Source organism: Podarcis cretensis (assembly GCF_951804945.1).
Source record: "Podarcis cretensis genome assembly, chromosome: 3".
Taxonomy (NCBI): domain Eukaryota; kingdom Metazoa; phylum Chordata; class Lepidosauria; order Squamata; family Lacertidae; genus Podarcis; species Podarcis cretensis.
The window spans coordinates 66502955-66525268 of record NC_137172.1 but is presented as its reverse complement, the minus strand read 5'-3'; the positions used below and the strand labels follow the sequence as shown (position 1 = coordinate 66525268).

General features: G+C 41.0%; 1 protein-coding gene and 1 long non-coding RNA gene across 9 annotated transcripts in view; one reads left to right on the top strand and one right to left on the bottom strand.

Annotated features, from left to right (window-relative positions):
* The window catches only part of LOC307213109, an 84320-nt gene that overhangs the window by 35390 nt on the left and 26616 nt on the right, over positions 1–22314 (bottom strand). The gene's annotated exons all lie outside the window — the stretch shown is intronic.
* The window catches only part of LAMA2 (laminin subunit alpha 2), a 390451-nt gene that overhangs the window by 349720 nt on the left and 18417 nt on the right, over positions 1–22314 (top strand). For 5 of the 7 annotated variants that reach the window (XM_079970713.1, XM_079970715.1, XM_079970714.1 and 2 more), the window contains 10 exons: positions 272–396; positions 1322–1484; positions 3997–4141; positions 5560–5701; positions 8086–8097; positions 11581–11701; positions 14097–14273; positions 15927–16075; positions 19168–19344; positions 21079–21274. In XM_079970713.1, coding sequence (XP_079826839.1) covers positions 272–396; positions 1322–1484; positions 3997–4141; positions 5560–5701; positions 8086–8097; positions 11581–11701; positions 14097–14273; positions 15927–16075; positions 19168–19344; positions 21079–21274 — 1407 coding nt within the window. The remainder of the gene's footprint in view (positions 1–271; positions 397–1321; positions 1485–3996; positions 4142–5559; positions 5702–8085; positions 8098–11580; positions 11702–14096; positions 14274–15926; positions 16076–19167; positions 19345–21078; positions 21275–22314) is intronic. The other 2 variants (XM_079970719.1, XM_079970718.1) reach the window with 1 other exon arrangement.

The window sequence follows — 22314 nt, the reverse complement described above, 5'->3', positions numbered from 1 at the left end:
ACCATTTAGCATCCTAGTATGTGAAGCCACACAGCTGACCTCATTCAGCAAACTAGCAAACTTCTTGTTTTTGCATTAGTGTACATTCCTGGACACAAAGGATTGGGTCCATTTCAACCACTTTTCCACATCAGTTGAAGACTAAAAAGTACTTGGGGACTTTCAAACAAGCAAATGCTATCTGCCTAATAAACCAGTGGCCATGTATTCACAATACCATTGTCCATTAACCAAGAGCTCAGAACTCAGTCTGGATGCTTTCTGTTTCCAGAAATCTGAAGCTGTACGAGTTACTACTTTCACCGGCTGTATGGGAGAGACTTATTTAGACAGCAAACCAATAGGACTATGGAATTTCAGAGACATTGAAGGAGAGTGTAAAGGGTGTGCTGTCAGGTAAGATTTTGCTGTATATTGTCAATGTTATTGCTATTGATGTGCAGGTTACCTAAACAAAAAAAAGTCATAATTCTGTTAAATACCAAGTTGCCTAAATAAATTCTCCCCTGTGTTTTCATGCTTCTCTTCAACAGTTTCAGTATAACAAATGCCAATTACTAGACAGAAATGAATAACCACATATGCTTCATAGATACAAATCTGTGCTTATCAACTATAAATGAGGCATAGATGTCGGAAGCTAAAGATATATCTTTTAAAAAGTTAAACCTATTAAGTTTCTCTAAATATCACCTCTAAATATATTACAGCTGGTTCATATGGCCATTTTCATATAGGAAATGACATTTTGAAGCCACCCTAATTTGATTTTTTGGCATAGGAACCAAGCTCGTGAAAGTCTGCTCATGCATATCCAATCCATGTCTGATTGACTGGTCAACATGCTAAACAAGATAATTGTAGAGTTTGCATACAACACAGGACTAATTCCTTCCTCTTCTTTTCTTCTTCATAAAGTATTGATTTGAAAACACATAGTGGGGATTGGGAACCTCCGGCGTGTGGGCCAGATTTGACCCAGCACAGGTCCAATTTGGCCTGTGGGATTCTTTCCCCCAAGCAATGCCCACCTGCCCTACATATGTGATGTCTGCTGTGGAACAGGCTGAGACCCAGTTTGATCAGCTGCGCAACTGAGTTCCACACAGGGAACTTAAATGTGCAGCTAATCTCTACAGAATGCCGGAATGATTTCACTGCTCTTTACTTGCAGCAGCTGCACAAAACATTTCAGCTTTGAGAAGGTTTGTCTATGTGAAATAGTTGACAGCCCCTGATAATGCTTTTTCATGGTTGCTTCTATGTAAAGCAGTTCTGGAAGTTCTGATTTAGATTTTGAAAATTTCCCTTTCCTCCTCAGCCCACAGGTGGCAGATGGTGAAGGAACTGTTCAGTTTGATGGAGAAGGTTATGCTTTGGTGAGCCGTCCAATAAGATGGAACCCAAATATCTCCATGGTCATGTTCAAGTTCAAGACATTTTCTTCCACTGCTCTTCTGATGTACCTTGCTACAATAGACTTGGTAAAACTTGCCTAAATGTTTCTTGGCTTCTTTCATTAACATTATGAATTACACAGTTCCTTGTAAAGAGATTAACATGCCATGCTTTTACACTCGTGATGAATGTCACTTAAGTGAAGACACTGGGTTTAATGACTTCTGTGAGGCCATTTATAGTCAATCTGTGTGATTTGCAAGAACATAACCAAGCAGCTTGTATAATGCTTTGCACGGAGCTCTGTGCAGATCATTACAATGATTATTCTTACAATTTATAATTTGTAAAAATAAAAAATAAGTTGTATGGCAAAAGACTCCTGAATAATGGCTATTGGGTTTTACCTGTTATCTGTTAGAGTTAGGCATAACATGGTATCAAAAACATTTAACCAGAATGCTTTTGCTTTTGTTAACAATTACTTTTGTATCTGGTTTTTTGTTAGCTTCCTTGGGTGTAAAGGAAAGGAAAGTGGGACATACATTTTTAAGTAGACATCCTTCTCTATGTGTGGGTACAATGTCTGCAAACTAATAGATTTGCATAGGGCTGTATGGGGAAACCCATGGTCCTCCAGATGTTGCTAGACTACAACTCCAATCAACCCTGTCCATTGGACATGCTGGCAGTGGTTGATGGACGTTAGAGTTCAACAACATCTGGAGGGCCACAGGTTCCCAGGCTTGGTAGATCCTTATTCCTTACCTATTACCATGCACAGACATTACAAGAACATTACGGAGATTGGGAGGTCAGTGTACACTTCCAGTGCCTCAACTACTTCTCCTTCTCTGCACTGTGGAAGCTACTTGAGATCTCAGTCTCAAGTAAATGGTATAAATGTTCTCATCTTCTGGGTGTATGTAGACATATCTAACATCAGAGTTAGAGAACCTGTGACCCTCCAGGTGTTGCTGGACTTCAATTTACCATCAACCCTGTTCATTGCCTGTGCTGGCTGGACTGATGAGAACTGGAGTCCAACAATGTCTGGGGAGACATGGATTTCTCACCTCTGACTTAAACCCATGCCTGGGCTGCCTAATTAATATGTCTGTATAGAACAGATCATGCGTAGAAATGCATAGCCAGTGCACCTGCATCCTCATTTGAAATAATCAGCCCTTGCACATGAGTTGCTTTGTGCACCAATATAAGTTTTTGGGGTGGTAGGATTAGCTCAAAACCAGGCATCCCCAAATTCAGCCCTCCAGCTATTTTGGGACTACAACTCCCAACATCCCTAGCTAGCAGGACCAGTGGTCAGGGATGATGGGAATTGTAGTCCCAAAACAGCTGGAGGGCCGAGTTTGGGGATGCCTGCTCAAAACAAAGGCCCGTTCTAGTCAACTGGAACTTACTGCTGGAACAAGACTACAAGCTGCACTCCGACAGAGTTTCACTTGATATTGCTGCTGTCAACAGAACTGTGAAACTCCTTCAGAATCACTGCCGATCAGACATTAGTACAGAGAGGGGTGGCTAGATATTAGATATATGAAGTCTACACAGACCTCCCAGTTCCCATAGAGAACTGTAACATGTTCTCAGGTGATAAAGGAAACAGTCCCATAGGGATCTATCCATTAGGTGATAATCTAATTATAGGGATTTTAACTGCAAACTAACTTGCCATTATCCTAGTTCTTCCCTTAGAAATGGAACCAGCTGTAATAAACAGATGGCAAGAAGTTCTGTATAGATTATACTGCATGTCTGAAATGTGTCAGTTATTAGCAAATATAATGAGAACTTTGACAGTTCTAGAGATATTTGTGAATGTCTGAAACTCCAATATGCACTGGCAAATGCAGTCAGTCACTTAAAGTGTGATCACTAGCATTTACTTGTTATGGGGTTGTCAGAATATTGATATTTACCAAATGTGGACATTACCAGCAACACATACGCAGAGGGTGGTAGTGTTTGCAAAAACAGGCAAGCAGCCCATGGAATGCTGTAGCAGTGATCCAAAGAGACACCTAAGTTAACCAAGCATGTATGAAGGCACACTGGTCTTTTTCAGCTTTTTTCTTTCTTTCTGCCACAAAATCCTGTAAGAAGAATATTAATTTGGAGACTTGAGTCGGAGGTTATTTATTATTTATCAGATCATTTTTTAATGTTATCAAGATCTGTGTTGCAGTGATGAATGCAAGCGACTCCACCTTGCCGTTCACAATAATTTACTGCCTGGTTGGAAATTAAAGAGCAACATATTTCCACTTTATTCATTTACCTTCTTAGGAACTGAGGCGGCAACAAATTAACTTCACCTATGATGCCTTCTTTGAACTAAACCTCTATTAAGAAATGGCAGAAAAATAATCTTAGATATTGTTGGGAAGGGGGGCTAGTCACTATTTGAGATTACTTTCATCAGAAAATCAGCTGTCTTTCAAAATCTCACAGTGCAATCATCAGACTACATGTTTACTCAGAAGTAAGTCTCATTGAGGTCAGTGGGGCTTACTTTCAAAAAACTGGGCATAGGACTGCATCCTAAATAAAGTTTCTAATGCTTCTCATTAACAGAAAGATTTCATGAGCATAGAGCTCAGTGATGGGCGTATTAAAGTCAGTTATGATCTCGGTTCAGGAACAGCTTCTGTTGTTGGCAACCAGAACCACAATGACGGGAAATGGAAATCATTCACCTTGTCAAGAATTCTAAAACAAGGTGAGTTCCTGCAGTGATAACATCATAAACGTCCTAATTATCTTATCCAGCACAGCTAACTATCTAATCATGGTGAAGATGATGTACAAAATTGCTGGGTTTAGAAAGTTGTAAAAGAAAGTGATTTAGCAACTTCTTTTGCTTAAATTACAGATGGCTCAGGTTAGCTGTGACTGATTGCAGTGTCAAACAGGTCTCTTATGATTTTCTTTTGAAAATGGTAGCTTAATTTTTCAGGCATAATTCTGCCTTACAGCTACCTAAATTACACTCTAAAATGCATCTGAGTGAAAAATGTTTTTTTCATGCAGTGCCCTGATGTTGTTCAGAGTTCATAAAACAAACCTACACTATTTTTGTTAGAATGTAAATTGGGTTTTGTACTTCATGGTGCCTTTCATAACTTAAATCTATCAAATTGCTTTCAAAATGTGTAGAGTTAAAATACTGATGGCACAGTATATCTGTCTACGATACACAATGGACCCTTTTTGCACATTGTCACAGCCCTTTGTACTGCAAGGAGAAAAAGACTCCCCATAAATGACAGGCAACTTTAATTTACATGACTGCTAACGTTGCTGCCGAATTCAACTTAAAATAAAAATGCAATGAGAATATTTCCAAAGGCAAAATATCTATAGGATGTCTAATCAAGCCTATAAGAATTTCATACATCTCTGTTTGAAATAAGAAAGCTGAGCTGAAAAAATCTTTGGCTCCAGTTGATTCATGCTGTCTTGCTGAACCCTGAAATCCAGAAACTTCTCTGTGTATGTTCACCAAGGTAAACTTTTGCAGTTTTGTCCCTGCCAAAATAAATACTCTGCAGTCGTGGAAGGGTCACAACCCGTTTAAGCAAAGTGACTAGAATAAAATCCTGATCACATTGGTGGTATTACATATTTTATTGCTCTTTTGGTTTTGATGGATATTCCAGTTTGTACGTTCTCAAAAATATTTTCCCAATCAGTCAACATGATAAAATAGGGATAATTAAGCTTGGGGCTATAGCTGAGGGTACAGGGGGGAATCTCTCCCAATGAACTGTCTGTTTTAATAATTCTGAACTTTTTGGGGGGTCTGACACATCCATTCCCCCCCCCTTTGCATTTTTAATTTCCATGCTTGCTTTTTTGTTCTTCTTCTGCAACTGTGTTCCGCTTTTTCACCCTTAGTGGTTTCTCTTTTCTTCCTCCTACTAGCAAGCAGTTATGTGCCATTCAGCTAGAAAAGGCTATTCAAAAACCAATCACTGGTATAATCAGAATGTACCTGGTCATACTTTTCCCTCTCTTAATTGAAAAGAGGGTATGGACAAGTGTGTTTGCTCAAGAAAGGAAGAAGTAGTTATAAACATTTGAAAATTCTTCTGTAGCTCAAATCCCTATTTAATTTTTCTTCTTATATTTTCTCAGCTAATGTATCAATTGTAGACATAGACTCCAACCAGGAAGAGATCATCACAACAATTGCTACAGGGAAGCACTTTGGCCTCAACTTGAAAGCCGACGAGCCCATCTATTTTGGTGGATTGCCAACACTGAGACGAAACCTAAGGTAATGGCACTTAGCGCATAGTCAACTAAAGGAATTCAGGAACAGCAATTGTTCTCTAAACCTTTTCTTAAGGATTCATGAAAGGATTGCACACAAAAAGGATACTTATGCCACATACCCTATTCTGAAACAATACACGAACCAAAACACAGCCAACCACTGAAATTCACACTTACCTGAATTTTGCAGGGGGCTTCTCCAGCCAACTAATGCATACAAAAATGCTTATACCTAGGACAAAATGTGCATACAGGTGCATATATTACTGAAAATAACATACGAAAATGCATTATATGGGGACTGGTGGAGAAACAGCTGGTAGGAAAAAATTGTAGTGTGTCTGCTCCCGCCCGTAACTTCTCTGCTCCAGGCCCTAACATTCCAGGCTCAATTTGCACAGATGAAGCAGTAGCCAAGTTTAAAGAAATGTGGTTGAGGCACGACATGTAGCTCCATCCCCACTGCCCTAGTATCTGTTTTCATTTTCTGTTTAATCGCATATTAACTCAAGACAGAATTTCTTGCTCAGCTTAAAATCTTCCTGTAAATTTTATTATGCATAAAGTATTTTCCATATGCTTTCTTGTCTTCGTTAATGCTAAATGAGTTGATGAGGTGCTGGAGTGTAATCGGTGTTTTCTGTTTTGAAACAAACTCTGGAACCTTTATCAAAGTTTACAGAAACATTTTTGGAATGGAAAAAATATCTCTGGTACAATGTGCCGATACTGTGCAACACAGGTAAACCCATTCACCTATATCAGTTCAGTTTCCATGAAAGAATAACAATGATGAAGTCATTGCATAGGCAGAGAGATCTAGATAGGCTACTGGGCTGCTACAGAGCCAAACAGCCACTATTGCACTGTTATTGTTGTTTTAAAATTTGCTTGTTAGCTGTTCAGGTCACAGGTCATTTTTAAGAAATCAGGAATTGAGCTGCAGCTCAACATAAATGACCTTATTTTGTGTGTCATGTAGAAACCCTAACATAAGAGCTGTGCCACATAAATTACAGCTGTGTCACCAAAGTATCCAGTGGCCATCCAGACACGTCTGGAAACTCACAAGTAGGACAAGGAAGTTCCATTTGGCTATTGTGGTTAATGTCCTTTGAGAGACCCGTTTTCCACAAATGCTTTTTTAAAAGCTATCTAAGCTACCAGCCTCCACCACATAATGTGCAACTGAATTCCATAAGTTACTTGTGCATTGTGTGAAGAACTTTTATCAGCCCTGAACACTCTACCAATCGGTTTTGTTGGGTGGCCCTGAGTTCTAGTATTATGAGAAGAAAATTTCCCTCAAGCCACTCTTTCTCCATCATTTTACATACCTGTGTTATGTCCCAGTTATTCCTCTTCTTTCCGAAACTCCCAAATGTTTCAACTTTTCCTTATAGGAAAGGTGATCCAGCCCTTTGATCAAGGAGAATGATACAGTGGTACCTCTGGTTACGAGCTAAATTCGTTCCAGGGGTCCATTCTTAACCTGAAACCATTCTTAACCTGAGATACCACTTTAGCTAATGGGGCCTCCCGCTGCTGGCGCGTGATTTCTGTTCTCATCCTGAGGTAAAGTTCTTAACCTGAGGTCCTACTTCCGGGTTAGCGGAGTCTGTAACCTGAAGTGTTTGTAACCTGAGGTGTTTTTAACCCAAGGTACCACTGTATTGAAGGAGGGTGCAACTTAAAGATGATGGAAGATTTTCCATGGACCTCCCCACTAGCTATCTCCTTCGATCCAGAAGAACCCAGCGATTGCTGGCAATGTTTGCTCTCTCCCAAAGGATCCTAGGGTGCAGTGGCCTCACACAAGTGATGGTCAAAACTGCCAGTTGATATTGCAGGCCTGGAAAGTGGGAGAGCCCATCAGCTACTGCTGGATTTGCAACAAGCCGTTCTTAATGCCTTACCCTCAGTGAGGGATCTTGTCTGTGCCCTGTCCTCTTCCCTTCACCAGCAGGTCTAGGTGTCTTCCCCCTCTATAGAGAAGGTAGTCCAGGAATTAGGGGGTGGGCTTAAGGTTGGTGGAAGCTCCTCCAGCCTAACATATTTGACTTTCTTGGTTAGAACGTCTGCTATTTACAGACATTGTGTGGGGCTGCAGAGAAAGGTGGTGGTCAGTTGGCTAATTTTTGAAACATTCTGAGGATTTCTGGGTCAATTGCTTCCCAGCATGCAAGTCTTACGGAAGGGCAGTGGGTGGTTTGTTAAAAGCCATGGGTGTATATTTTAAAGAAAGTGGCCTGAATCTTAAGCAGACTGAACAGTCTGTATCATTATAAGAATTTGGTTTGTTATAAATGTTATAATTGCAAATAATAAACACAATTGTATTTTTTTTTCTTCCTCTCTCTCTTTCTCTGTTCATTTTTATCCTAGTATGAAATCCAGGTAAAAAAAAAAAAAAAGTCAAATTTCAAGCAATACTTGCATGCCTCGCGCTCTGCATGGGTTAAGCGCAGCTTGCAACAGGTGGCGAAGCAAAAAGCAATTTGTGTCTGTATCTGTTCCAGCTGTTGCTCTGGGGCTGTTCATTTGGCAATGGATCCTGCTGCAGCAAATCAAGCTGCTCCTCAGTGCTTAACACAGCCTTGCCGCATGCTGCGCACACACTTGCAGCAACAAACACTTAGCCTAGCATCTTCACACAGCTGTTTATATCTTGCTGTGTTGGGTTTTCTTTTCCTTTTTTTTTCCTTTTAAAAATTAATTATATCAGAAGTACAAGCTGTATTTTTTTAAAAAAATAAAAAGCAGTTAAGAGTTTCTGTTCAGCACAGAGCAAATTAGTGATGGAACATGTGCAGAAATCTGTGAGAATGGAGTGTCAATCACAAGAGATTGTTTATTTTCTCAGCAAATTGCAGGGAGAGACACTTGACTCTCCAACCTCTCCGTGCAATGCAGGCTCTTTCTGGCATATATGTTTTCTGTATATGTTCAGGAACATAAGAATTGTCTTATTGGATCAAGTCTCTGTAGGCCAGCAATCTGCCAGCAAAATAATCTCTACCATAAGCAGAGTGCAAGGGTGATAGCCTTTGGCTTGCCCCAGAAAACTAATATTCATAGGTGCACTGCCATTGTACTTGGATACCCCCACATAGCTATCCTAACTAAAGCCTGAACCCAAAGTCTTCCCAAAGGTGATGAAAGGGGGACAGAACTTCTGTAACTTTCTGAGGGGCCTGCAACAGTCTCCACGATTTTAGATGTGGGGTATTTTTATTTACATTTTACAAGGTGGTAAGGGCTTTTTCCTCTTCATCTCCCTCTTAAGAAGAAAGCCAACCCACACCAAACCCCAAGGCAAGTGATGTTTTAGTGAGAAAATCTTGGCAGACAGGCTGCCTTTTCTATACAAATATGGGCCAGACTGACTCATGGCAACAGTATTCTGTGACCATGTAATCTTGGCTTGGCTTACTTCTTAAAAGGACAAAAGAAAGCAAAATGAAAGTTTACCAGCTTGTATATATGCAAGTAAAAAAAGAAAGGAAAAAAACCTTAAAGAAAACACAACTGAAACTTTAACCATCCATTCCCCAAACATTTAGCACCATCTCCCAGTACCACCAAAATTTGATTGGGACATATATTCATTTTGGGTTAGTCTCTCTTGATGAGCCTGGAAACCCTGCTTATCTTCCGCTGAATTATAAAAAGCAAACCTCAGCCTCCATATTTTGCACATTGTCTAGACAACTACAATTATTTCCTCAGGTGCATCTAATAAAGAGGGATCCCACAGATGGGTTCATGCAATGTTAAAATTTGAATTTAAGTTAAAGCATATCATAGCTCTTATACAGAAGTAAATTATATCCTTTTGGAGATATTTTTGGCAGCCCCGGAATTAAAGTCTGTGTACCTGAAGGTTGCCCAGTGAGGTAGAGTCTCACACTGCTGTTGTTATGTAAAACTGCATTCAAGTGGTGTTGGGAAAATTAGATGGTTCTTGAGGCTCAAAGTGTGTGTGTGTGTGTGTGAGAGAGAGAGAGAGAGAGAGAGAGAGAGAGAGAGAGAGAGAGAATGCATGTGAAAGAAGATGCAGGTAAATATTTTCCGTAACTTTCTCTTGAAACAAATATCTTGGTGAGGGTCATTTTTAGCTGGGAAATGTCAGGAGCGTTGAAAGGTTTAAGTACCCTTTTTCAGCACATCTGTGTGCTCAGACACAACCCTCCCCAGCCTGCTATAGCATAAGAAAAACTGAGGTGGGAGAGAGAGTCTTAGAACTTTGATTAACATGTAGTTTGAGCCTCAGTGGCTATGAAACTCTGGCAAGATTTGCTTGGTGAGACAGATGGAATTACAGGTTGTTAGGCTGCAGAAAAGCTCTGCTACTGTGGATCAGTGCGTGAAGAAAATGTAGGAGATGAAACATAGAAAAATTTTCAAAGTTGGAAAGAAATTGTGTTTGCCTTTCTCAGAACTTTCTGAAGCTCTGTTGGTGCCCACAGGGAGACTTTAGAACCTTCAACTAGCAGTAACATAGAATTGAGATTTTCTTTTGTTTCTTTTTTTGGTATGAACTTGCAGCTTTTGAAATAGACATGCTATGCTTTGCTAAGATACTACAAAATGCAAAAATAAAAAATAAAAATGCCACAGCAGAAAAAAGCTATTGGGGGACATCCAAGTTGTTGATATTCTATATTATAATGTTGTTTTTAAATTAAGATTGTAGATATATTTTTGTGCATGTGCATATATGCACATACATATATGGGTATATGAACTGGGCTTTCTAATTCTATGAAATGTGAATTGTTTTTTACCTTATTTAATACTAATGTTTTGTATTATTTTCATGTGAGTATTTTACTTGTCTGATCTGGTCAATTGGCCAGATTGTATCCACATCTCAAGAGGCCCAGTCTTTATTTCCATCGATCGTTAACATGGATCAGAGGGTTAACTGCAGTTGCTGCTGCTTCAGGAAGGCTGCTGTTTCAGGAAAAATCAACATTTATGAAGCAGCTTTTCCAAGCCAGAGGAGTGATGCGTGAATATGATAAACATTCAAACAAAACTGCTCCTGTTTTGGTGCTCAGTATAAAGGCTTCTGAGAGATACTAACACTATCCTTCTGCTACCCTTCTGGCAGATCACAAAACTCAGGCTGTGGGTATTCAAGTGATAGAATCATAGAATTGTAGAGTTGGAGGGGGGACCCAAAAGGGTCATCTAGTCCAACCCTCTGCAAAGCAGAAATCATCCCATCAACCATGACTGTGCTGGTGAAAATAAGTTGTGCTCCAGCACCATTTTCTGGGACAAAAGTCCCTCGCCTCTGCTATATTCCTGAACATAGGAGAAACTTTGAATTCACAGTAGGTTGCTAACATTTTTGTGATGTGAGCACAACTAAATAATTGGGCACGTGGCTCATATGTTACTTCTTCCACATGTCTAAAGAAAATACTTCATGTAAATAGGCAAACTGTCAAAAAGTTTCCTAACCTTTATCTTTCTACACTTCTTGGAGAATAACCTATTATTTTGTCATCCTGCTACATTTTACACAGAGATAACAGTGACATTAAATGCAGAAGTAGGGAAAAGGTCTGTATCTTTGGTAAATGACGAGAAGCAGAATTTATGTAAAAGGCTGAAATCCAGGGGAAGTTAGTCATTGATAACTTTATTCTTCTGGTAGAATGTTTAGCATTTTAATATTCTGGACTGTGCTATCATTAATTATTATTATTATTATTATTCCCATTGAAATCTGTAGGTTTTGTGACCTACGTGACTAACATCCTCTGGATTGTGGTCAGAATGTTTAAAACAGTAATATGGAAAACTGTTTTAGCCCTTTTGTGACTGTTTTTACTCATGACTAAACCTGCTTTGACCTTATTTTTGCAGGCCTGAAGTAAACACAAAGAAATACTCAGGCTGCATCAAGGATATTGAAATTTCTCGGACGCCATACAATCTTCTGAGCAGTCCTGACTTTGTGGGCATTACCAAAGGCTGTACACTGGAGGTTAGTTTGCTTTCCATGTTTCCTTCAATGATCTTAAAATGATTGCTCCATATTTTATCAACAAGCAGCTCTGGCAAGGAAATTCCTGAGGATGAAGGAAGTCGGCGTGGTGCAGTGGTTAAGAGCGGTGGACTCGTAATCTGGGGAACTGGGTTTGCTTCCTCGCTCCTCCACATGCAGCTGCTGGGTGACCTTGGGCTAGTCACACTTCTCTCTGAAGTCTCTCAGCCTCACTCACCTCACAGAGTGTTTGTTGTAGGGGATGAAGGGAAAGGAGATTGTTAGCCACTTTTAGACGCCTTAGGGTAGTGATAAAGCGGGATATCAAATCCAAACTCCTCCTCCTCCTCTTCTTCTTCTTCTTCTTCTTCTTCTTCTTCTTCTTCTTCTTCTTCTTCATTCTGTGACATACAATTCCATTAACAAAGTTGCCCCACTGCCATCTTGCTTGGAGGAAGTGACTGCTTCCCCTCCCCCCTCCCACCACTCCTATTTGTATGGGACTTACAGAGTTGCAATGAGGACCTACAACATGTCATTCAATTCCCATGGAAAATTGCTTCTGCATGTTTATCATAATGCCTAACACTATTTGACTTGTGGCCCTCTTCATTATCCATCTTTCTGAACAGCTATCACTGAAACATGGAGCAAGCTTGTTTTCTGCTGCTTCAAAGGGTAGGACTCAAACCAAATTACAGAAAGGAGATTCAGAGTAAACATTAGGAAGAACTTTCTGATAGTAACAGCTGTTCAGCGATGGAACAAACTATCTCGGAAGGTGGCAGACTCTCCTTAATTGGAGGTTTTTAAACAGTGGTTAAATAGACTTCTGTTAGGAATTCTTTAGCTGTGATTCCTACATTGCAGGGGCTTGAAGTTGATGGCCCTTGGGGTTCCTTCCAAGTCTAGAATTTATTATTCTTTGATCTTCAAGATGAGACCATTTCATTTCAGTGAGTTGTACAAAAGTAGTCCTTAGCAGACTGTGGTCAGAATTAATCCTGAATATCATCATAATGCTGTATGTACAAGCGGTCCTTAAGCAATCTCATGTTTTTTAAAAATACGATTCAATATTCTGTGACATACAGCCCCTCTTCAGTTCAACCTTAATATCTCCCAGTGTGAGAGCTGTAGAGCCATGGGCAGTACATGCCTTATTTATGAGTTGAATTCAGGAGACGAGCTGAAGTGCTTAGCCCAGATAGGAAGGCAATGACAAACAGTGGAGCCTAATGTATGAGCGGATTCGTTTTAAAGTGCAAGCAACCACACTGTGGGGACAAGGCAGGTAAAGATAACCATAAAGTGTGTGAAGCAGAATCCTATTCAGATTTAACACCACAACTCAGGCTCACTTGTCAGGATTTGGATCTTCCATAAAGTACGTCACATACCAGTGAGGCAAGGAAGGGCTGGGAAAGTATATTAATGAATTAAAATGGATAATTTTTAGGCTGTGTCCAAAAAGGCAGCAAGTGAATAATTCAGTAAATAAATACATTAATATTACATTTTGGAATTGTGGAAGATCTTCTGCTGGGCAACTCCCATCACCAGTAACCATCAGGAAGGTTTTGTGCACGTGACTTAATTCCAAGAAAGTTCTCTGCATATTGACAAGTCCCCACCAGTGTTTTAACAAGCAGGGAACTGTCTTGAAAATGGTTGTGATTAAAAACAACAACTTGTTTTAGTTTCAAGACCTAGAGGCTGTTTGCAGTTCAACTTCCATGACTGGGGTGAACAGGCTGCAACCCAGAGACCTGTGGTATCTCTTGGAAATCCTCCCTGAAGGCAGCCTTGGGGGTTTTTCTCCTTGTTCTTTCCTCGGTCCAGCACATGTGGCCCTTTGGAATCATACTCACAGCAGCCAGTTGGGAAAGAGGGCAAGTGGTAAGATGAGGAAGTGGGGAAGAGGCTGCAGAACCCACACATCTCTCTGCACTGGGGGTTTTGAAGGTACTGTGCTCTCTGACTTGCAACTTGTCGACCCTAGCCATGACTAGCTTCATCACCATGTGACCCCAAAATTTTGGCTCCCTGTCAAACTGACTTCCATGACTCAGGATGCACACACATCATACTTAAAAACCAACCTCCCTCCCAAAGAAAAAGAATATTAGGAAATGTATTTGGTTAGGAGTACTTGCAGATCTCAGAATAGTCTGTGTTGTGTACAAAGCCTCAAAATAATAATGCTGGAACAAGACTGGACTGTGCAGCTCTTTTTAGCTGAATCTACTTTTCCAAATGTTTTCTGATATTGGGTGATTTAACAGATGGACAAATGTTTGCACAGCACTTTGAATGTAAACTGCTGAGCTGTTTATTATTGCAAGAAAGTTTTCCTGTTCTGGGTCAAACTCATCCAGTCCCTTCTTTTCTGCAGAATATCTACACAGTCAGCTTCCCAAAACCGGGCTTTGTGGAGCTGCCACCAGTCTCGCTCAATGTGGGAACAGAAATCCACTTGTCCTTCAGCACCAGAAATGAATCTGGCATCATACTCTTTGGTACTAGTGGGGCGCCTGTACCCCCACGGAGAAAGCGCAGGCAGACTGGGCAGGTACAGGATGATACCAGAAACTGGGTTGCTTGTTTGCCGCATCTTCATTGGCCAAAGATATTGTTCAGCTCCTGCACTGCAGGGACTATTTTGTCTTTATGTTGTGTGGGAAGGGAAATAAGTTGGAGATTCAGAACGTTTCCTTGAAAGTTGTTCCTATCAAAGTTTGAAGGGGAAGGGATCTCATTAAGCTGACATATCAGACATTTGGTCCATTTGGTACACCTAGACAAGAGGCTCCCAAACATTTTGGACTAGTGGGCACATTTTGAAAGCTGAGAGAGTGTTGGAGGAGACAATTACAAAATAGCTGTCATGGAGGAATGTGTGGCATAACACAAAATTATGAGCGATAATCACCTCCACCCTGAGCCAATTTTGAGGGTTTGCAGAAAAATGAAAACTGTCGGGCAAGTGGAAGACCCTGCACAGGGTTTCTGCTGGTTAGGTAAATTCCGCCCACGCCATTCTCATTTCAGACATCACTTATTAGGTACCTGCAGAGTTTAAAGGTAAAGGGACCCCTGACAATTAGGTCCAGTCACGGACGACTCTCGTGTTGCGGTGCTCATCTCGCTTTACTGGCCAAGGGAGCCGGCGTACAGCTTCTGGGTCATGCAGACCAGAGCAGCACATGGAAATGCCGTTTACCTTCCCACTGGAGTGGTACCTATTAATCTACTTGCACTTTGACGTGCTTTTGAACTGCTAGGTTGGCAGGAGCTGGGACTGAGCAACAGGAGCTCACCCCGTCGCGGGGATTCGAACTGCCGACCTTCTGATTGGCAAGCCCTAGGCTCTGTGGTTTAGACCACAGCGCCCTATAAAATTATTTCTAGGACCTACCCAGGACCACCACTGTAAGCCTTCATGGGTGCCATGGCACCTACAGGTGACCCATGACCTAGACCATGGGTCATGTACCCTACCACAGATGTATCGTTATTCCTCTTGATATGTCCATAATGCTGCTGTTCTATGGTTTCCGCCCCTGTGAACTAAATAGAGACATAGCAGGAAACACTTAATGTACTATACAATACCTACAGGACAATGTTTTGGTTCATTTCACGGTTTCTGTGAAAACTGTTTTCCCATTTACTTAACAATCACTTGCCACTGATCAGGCAGTGCAAGGGTAGTCCTCCAGCTGTTTTAGAGTGCAGCAACCATCATCTCACTGTACAGTGGTACCTCAGTTCTTGAACGACTCTGTTGACAAACATTTTGGAACCCAAACAGTGAAATGCTTCCATTCTCAAGCATGCCTTGGAAGTCGAATGGTTTCCGCTGCATGTTTTTCAGTTTTCTCAACTGAATTTGCGGACAGCCCTTTGCACCTTGGTTTTCGAACATTTTGGAACTCAAACAGTCTTCTGGAACTGATTACGTTCGAGAACCGAGGTACCACTGTACTACATTTTAGAAATCTGTGATAATTTCAGGCCGCTGTCAGTCATGGCTAAGATTTGACATGTTTATGGTTCATCCGTAATAAAATAAATGGAAGCTGAAAGGATGAAAGTGTTCTTTTCTGCCATACAGGGAGGGTGTGGCACGTTGTTCTGCCATACAGGGAGGGTGTGGCACGTTGTTCTTGTAAATACACAAAGGCGTTAAGGGCTTCCTTTAAAATGCTGGTTCCTATTGCAGGCCTATTATGCTGTGTTCCTGAACAGTGGTCGACTAGAAGTGCACGTCTCTACCGGGATAAGGGACCCTCGCAGGATCACCATCAAACCTGCATCTGGCGAGTTTCATGATGGCAGAGAACACAGCATCCGAATAGAAAGACTTGGAGGGTAATAACTCAGAATACAGGGGTACTGTAACCCTGAACATTTGTTCTAGCCCAGTAACTGAAACTATGAGGAGAGGAGAATGAAATCTCTGTGCAGCTTTCATTTAAAAGTCATCTTCTGACAGTGATGATTTCATTATGGCATAGGTCACGCTTTAGTGTAGGCATTGCCGCTTAAGATTTTCATTAATCTAAATTGCTATGTTAACCTTTGATACTTTTTGCAAATACACTTTATTAATCTAATTTGTGTGGCTGAGGAATTGGATCTTGAACTAATATTAAGGAACAGCTTCCAATGAGAAGGAATAGCAACATCAAGACCTAACGACGCCCACGCCGAATTCACAACACCTGAAACTTCTTTATAAGTTTCTCACATGAAACTATGGGAAGGTTGGGGATTGATGCCTTCTGAACTGGAAAAGGGCCCTATATCTTTAAGAGTCAGGGCAATCGGGAGGAGAGAGGGAATAAGGAAAAGGAAGAGCTAAAGTGTTGGTGGCTCGCAGCAACATAGCAACGTCATTGGTTCACACTAGCACATGCTGCTAGATGCCGTGGTGCAGGTGCAGTGTTTGAACATTGTCTTAGATGTTAGGGATAAATCATGTCTAGAAGTCATGGAATAGGATACAAATGTAATAATCAACATTTAGGGGCAGTCCTGCAGATGGCAAGGAACAAAAATGAAAAAGATCTGTCTGAGGTGGGGGAAGGGGCTTTTTAAACACATCAACACACATGCCCTCCAAAATAGCACTATCAATCCAGGTACTTATGCCTGCAAGTATTTGGTGCAGCCCTAATGTGCATCCACTGAAAACATAAAATAACAACATATATAAATAATGTAACATAAGATAATACTGATAACATAGCATAAATCACTCATCCACCCACCCTACAATGCTTCTGGAGCCACCATGGGCTATGCTGGCTTGGAGGCCAGAAAGGATTACTTTGGTTATTAGTTTTTATCCCTTATTATGTCAAAGCGCACTTTCTGTTGGAGGCCCTGCAGCTCTAATAAATATCTTCACAAGTAAATCCATTCATTCCATTTCCTCAGAATCTTCCTCGTTCTCTAACCCATGACCTTATTCCCAAGCAAAAACATGTTTTGTCAGCCTCCTTGGTACTTGTTTAAACTTCAAATTCCTAAAGTCAGGTTTTTAATTTTCTTTAAATGTCACCATAAATGACAAAATGCAAGCTGACAAGTATTGATAATACTACAATATCTAGCAGAATGCAAAGGAAATCCTTTCACTTAACAAACCAAATAATAATGCTGTACATAATACACAGGATTATGTTATTTGCTACCCTGTAAGGACTGCTAATGCCAGCTCATCACTGCTTTTACAGCACCCTCTACTGGACAGAAATACAGAAATAGGCTCATGCTTGTGATTTTCGTAACTGTCCAAAACACATACACAACAGACTTCATTTTCCCATAAACTGGGCTGGAGTAGAAATGAACAAAGCTCTTCATCTGCTAATCATTACCCAAGCTTTATTTTATTAAAAGCAGAGGACATTTTTGAAAACTCTTCAGAAAGCTAATTACCCATATGATTATAAACTAATTGCTTCCCATTCCAGGATAATTATAGGACAGCATTGAGGACTAAGGCATATCATCATGTGCTGGTCTTCCGCATCAGAGTGCATAAACATTTTATCTTGAACAATAGAAGAGGGCTTCGTAAATTATTAGGGATTTAACCAGGAACAGGTATTATCAGCTACAGGAGAATCAAGCAAGCCTAAGAATGTCCAGCTTTACTGGGAAGAAAGTATCCAAAAATTGAGAACATCTAATTTGGAGTTATTGCTATTCCATTCGCTGGCACAGACACCTGAAGCTGGGGGGGGGGGGACTCAGGATCATTTAGCCCAGCTGCAAAACCTTCGACAGAATGTAAGAAAACCCAAAATGGTTTCTGCAAGTTTTTGCACAAATGCACTGAGCAACTCCTTTCAGTCCTCAGGTAGCCTCACATCTGGCCCCAGTATACATTTTCATCTTTGGTTGTACACTTCAGCACAAATATTACATTTTGGAATACCCAATATTATCATTAAGCTGAGGTGAATGAGCTGCTGTTGGGCTCTCGGACATGCCCACCCACTTTCACACATATTGCTTTCAGGATGCTTATAAAGCTATCCATGCAATAATAATAATACACTGTCTGCCATCTTATGGATAAAGTCCCATTGGACTCATTAGGGCTTTCTTCCAAGTAAACCTGTATAGGGCTGCAGTGCATGACATTTGCAACACCGGGTTGCATCCAAGCCACGCTGTGCTCAAGCCACACGGTGTCCCGTCTTCGGTCAGGCCTCTCCCAGACACACATATACTTGGGCCTTTCCTCAAATTTGAGACTTTTCAGAGAAAACAGAGGCTGCGGTCGGAAGGAAGGGGTGGGGAAATTGCCATGTGTGAGTGTAGCTTTCGGTGGAAATCACAGCAATTAAGACGACATCACAAAGACCAAAGTAGAAATTATGTTTCTTTAGAGGGGAATCATTATTATTATTATTAGTCCATAATTCTGGATAGGCCCTTTGTACAAAAGGACCCCCTGGTGCTAAAGCTAGTTGCTATATTGCCACTACAGGTGTACTTGGCTTTTGAAAATATATAATATACATCTTTCATGGATTCCAGCAGTCACCATACTCAGGAGGCTTCACTGTTCTTCAGCAAGAGTATAATAACTAGTGGAAAAAACCAGGAAAATAAAGAACCAAACAAAATGTGACCCCTTTCATTTTTTTATCCTGGTGGGCCGTGGGAAATTATACTTTAGCACTAAAAGTAGCCTTGATTGTTTCTATCAGTAGTAATGCTGTCGGTCTGTAGGCTCTTCTTTTCAGTTCATCCACATACTAATTTCACTGATATTCTATTGGTTTGGAGGTTTTATTCAGCCAGAGCAGTTTGGACTCTCATCCTGTAGCTCTTTAAACAAAGCAAAATCTGCATCCGTCAGTGTTATGGTGCAGGCACAGCAGCAGGAGCATCAGTTTGGCTCAGGGTATTTGTGTATTAAGTCATTTTCATTGATTTTGCAGGCTGTTTGTGATCCAAGTAGATGAGGACAGAAGCCAGTCTCAAAGACTCCCGTCAGATCAACCTGTTTCCGTTAAGAAGCTTTTTGTGGGAGGGACACCACCTGAATTCCACATTGCTCCTATTAGGAACATACCTGCGTTTGATGGCTGCATATGGAACCTTGTCATCAATGCTGTGTGAGTATCTATTTTTTGTCAGGTTATATAAAGCAACCTATTGATATAAAGCTATGTTGCTTATAGAAACCAACTGATGTTATTCCACTGGCAGGCATATGATAGATAGGGATCTACTAGTAGGTCTCTCAGTAGGTCTTTGCAGTACATCCCAATCATTTAACAATAGCCAAAATAACAATACTTTTCCCACCTATGTTAGGCTGCTGAAATAAATAAAGCTAACCAGGAGTGGCTTTTTGTGTGAAAGGACTCTGGTATGGAAAACAAATTTCTATGGTCAGAATCTGCTCAGAGGCACCCTGTGCTTTAATTTTAACTGTGCCTCTGATAGGTAGATCTCCAGGTTCTAGTAAAAAAATAAATAGAAAGGAGATCCAACAAGCCTGAGTCTCCCCACCCCTGTACCATTCTACATAACAAGGTCTTAAATTCTGACAATATGCGCTTGCCCATAATATGACATAAGGTTGCCAGTTGAGCAATATTTGCCTGGTCTAACCCAACCATTTGTGATATGCATCAGAAAGATGCCACACTCTTAATTTCCATGTTAATTTTTGACAAAGTAAACAAACCACAATGATAACTAATGTTATTCCTGACACGGTAAAACACCAGATGGCTTGGTGAAAGGAAAGTTCTGCTAGTCAGACCAGATGGAAAAAGTCAAGTTAATGGTGATTTTAAAAGAACTGAAAATGAATATATGAGAACTCTGTTAGCTGATGCTGAAATTTTATGATATTTGTATGCTGCTCCATAACGTAAAGCTATCTGGGTAGTGTGCAATGAACAATTATACACTCATTAAACATATGCAGAAATAATTTGTGGAACAAGATCTCTATTTGATGTCTATGCTTTTTCATATCTTCCGGCACATGTCATGTACTAGCTGAGGCACATGTTGAACAGAGTAATAGCCTCGCCAGTGTTGTGCCAGGTCTCAAGCACTAGCAGCTGTCCAATTCAGTTCCACAGAAGGGCCACACATAGCATGACATCTTAGCTCCAGGTTTACATATTAGCTGAACCAGGTGATTTTCAACTGCATGATCAGCAATTCACTGAAGCATATATGTGTTACATGGCACTTTCTCTACGTACTAATGTCGACAACATTGAAAGTGGGCAGAACCTGCTATGTACCTGAATTATAGGCTGCACATGGAGCTCCAACAATACATCAACTCTTGGAAATGTATGCTCACTAGGGGCAAGGGGCAGTAGTGGAAGGCACACCAGGGCAGCTGTTTGGCTTCCCCGGTGCATTTGCACTGCCCCACCGTGCCAACCTCACCTCTGCTTTGCATCTTCCCCTCTGTGTCCCAGGAGCAACATAGCTGAAGGGCAGTCGGGGAAGCAGCACAGCCCCACTGCACTGTCCAATCCGGGTGGGTAGGTGGGGGGTAACTTTGTGTATTTTCAAAGGAAAAGGGAGGAAGCTTCATAGCTATATAGGGATTTGAACCTAGTTTTCCCAGTCTTCTTCAACACTACACACCGGCAGTTCACCGTGGTGGTAAATGAAATTAAAGCCTTATAAAGAGAATCCAGAATTATCTCGGGAAATTGTGTATTACATCAAGTTCATCAGATTAGTTCCTAATCCCTTCAATGACTGCCTCCAAAAAGGCAAACTGCACATTTAAAAATTATTAATCATGGTGAAAGTTTCCAATTGAAGAATTCCTGTTTTTTGACATCACTGACTTCATTGTCTTTCTTCAGTCCGATGGATTTTGCCCAGCCATTATCCTTCGAAAATGCAGATATTGGCCAGTGTCCTGATCAAGACCCACTGCATGAAAAAGAGGATGAGGATCACATCTCCCGTGCAACAGTTGTGATCCGTCCTGAACCAGATACTGCGGAAAAGATAGCGAGTGCAACATCTCCTCCGCCGCCCCCTTTCCCACCTTCACATGTAAGTGTGCTTCGTTTCTATGATGTGATTGGGTAGATGAGTTGGGGTTTTTTTAAAAAGAAAATCACAGGTTTTTACCTGGCACGTAACTGCATAGTGATTATGGCGATGGTGCATAATCGACTTCTTGGATTCGCTAACTGAACACTTTGCAAGTAGGGCTTCATATGGAGACTTTGTTCAGCATCTCAGTGGTATCCCTCTTCTGGGCAATACAACAGGAAGACAAAGCCTGCTGTTTCTGAACAAGCTGAATCTCTAATATAATCTGTTCATCCCAGTGGGAGGAATTCAAGATTGCACTAAGGCAGTCATTCCATCAGGGCAAGCATTCCCCCTGTGCCCTGTTCTGGGGGTTCTCAACATCCCCCCTCCCGAGCCAATTTGGGTGGGGGGCTGAGGACACACAGGAGGAGGAAAGAAGCCCTGTTGTGCATGCACTCAGTGAGATTTATTAGTTGTTCATAGTTCCTGCTTAACTCAAAATGGTGAGTCTGCTGCCAGTTTTCAGCTGAATGATCAGTACAGAGGCATGCATAAGTTAGCACTTGTTGCTTCATTACTGTGGGAAACATTTAACTTTTATCACCAGCTTCTCAATTTCCATGGAAATCTGGATCAACTTTCGGTCCTTTGGGGTGCTTTCTGTCTCCTCTTTGGCCGTTCTCTGCTTTCTGAATTAAACCAACACAATGTATCCATGGATATCTGATGAAAAGCATGGGAACTTTAAAAAATAAACAAACAAATACAGTCCTAACAACAACCAAATCAAGGAGGTGACTAATGTGAGCTGCAACTTGAAGATATAAATTCCATTCATCACTATTGTTTTAGAGCAAAGCATAGGAATATAGTACATATTTAATATTTTTGTAAGTTAATTTTATACTCAAAATATCACTGGGAAACCTGGTCTTTATCCCTGCCTTCACCCTTGGTTCACCCTCATCAGAAACCTGGTCTAAGATGCAAATTTCACACAGCAGATATGAGGGTTCCTGTGCCTTTGACAACATTAGGAATCACCTTCCAGAAGA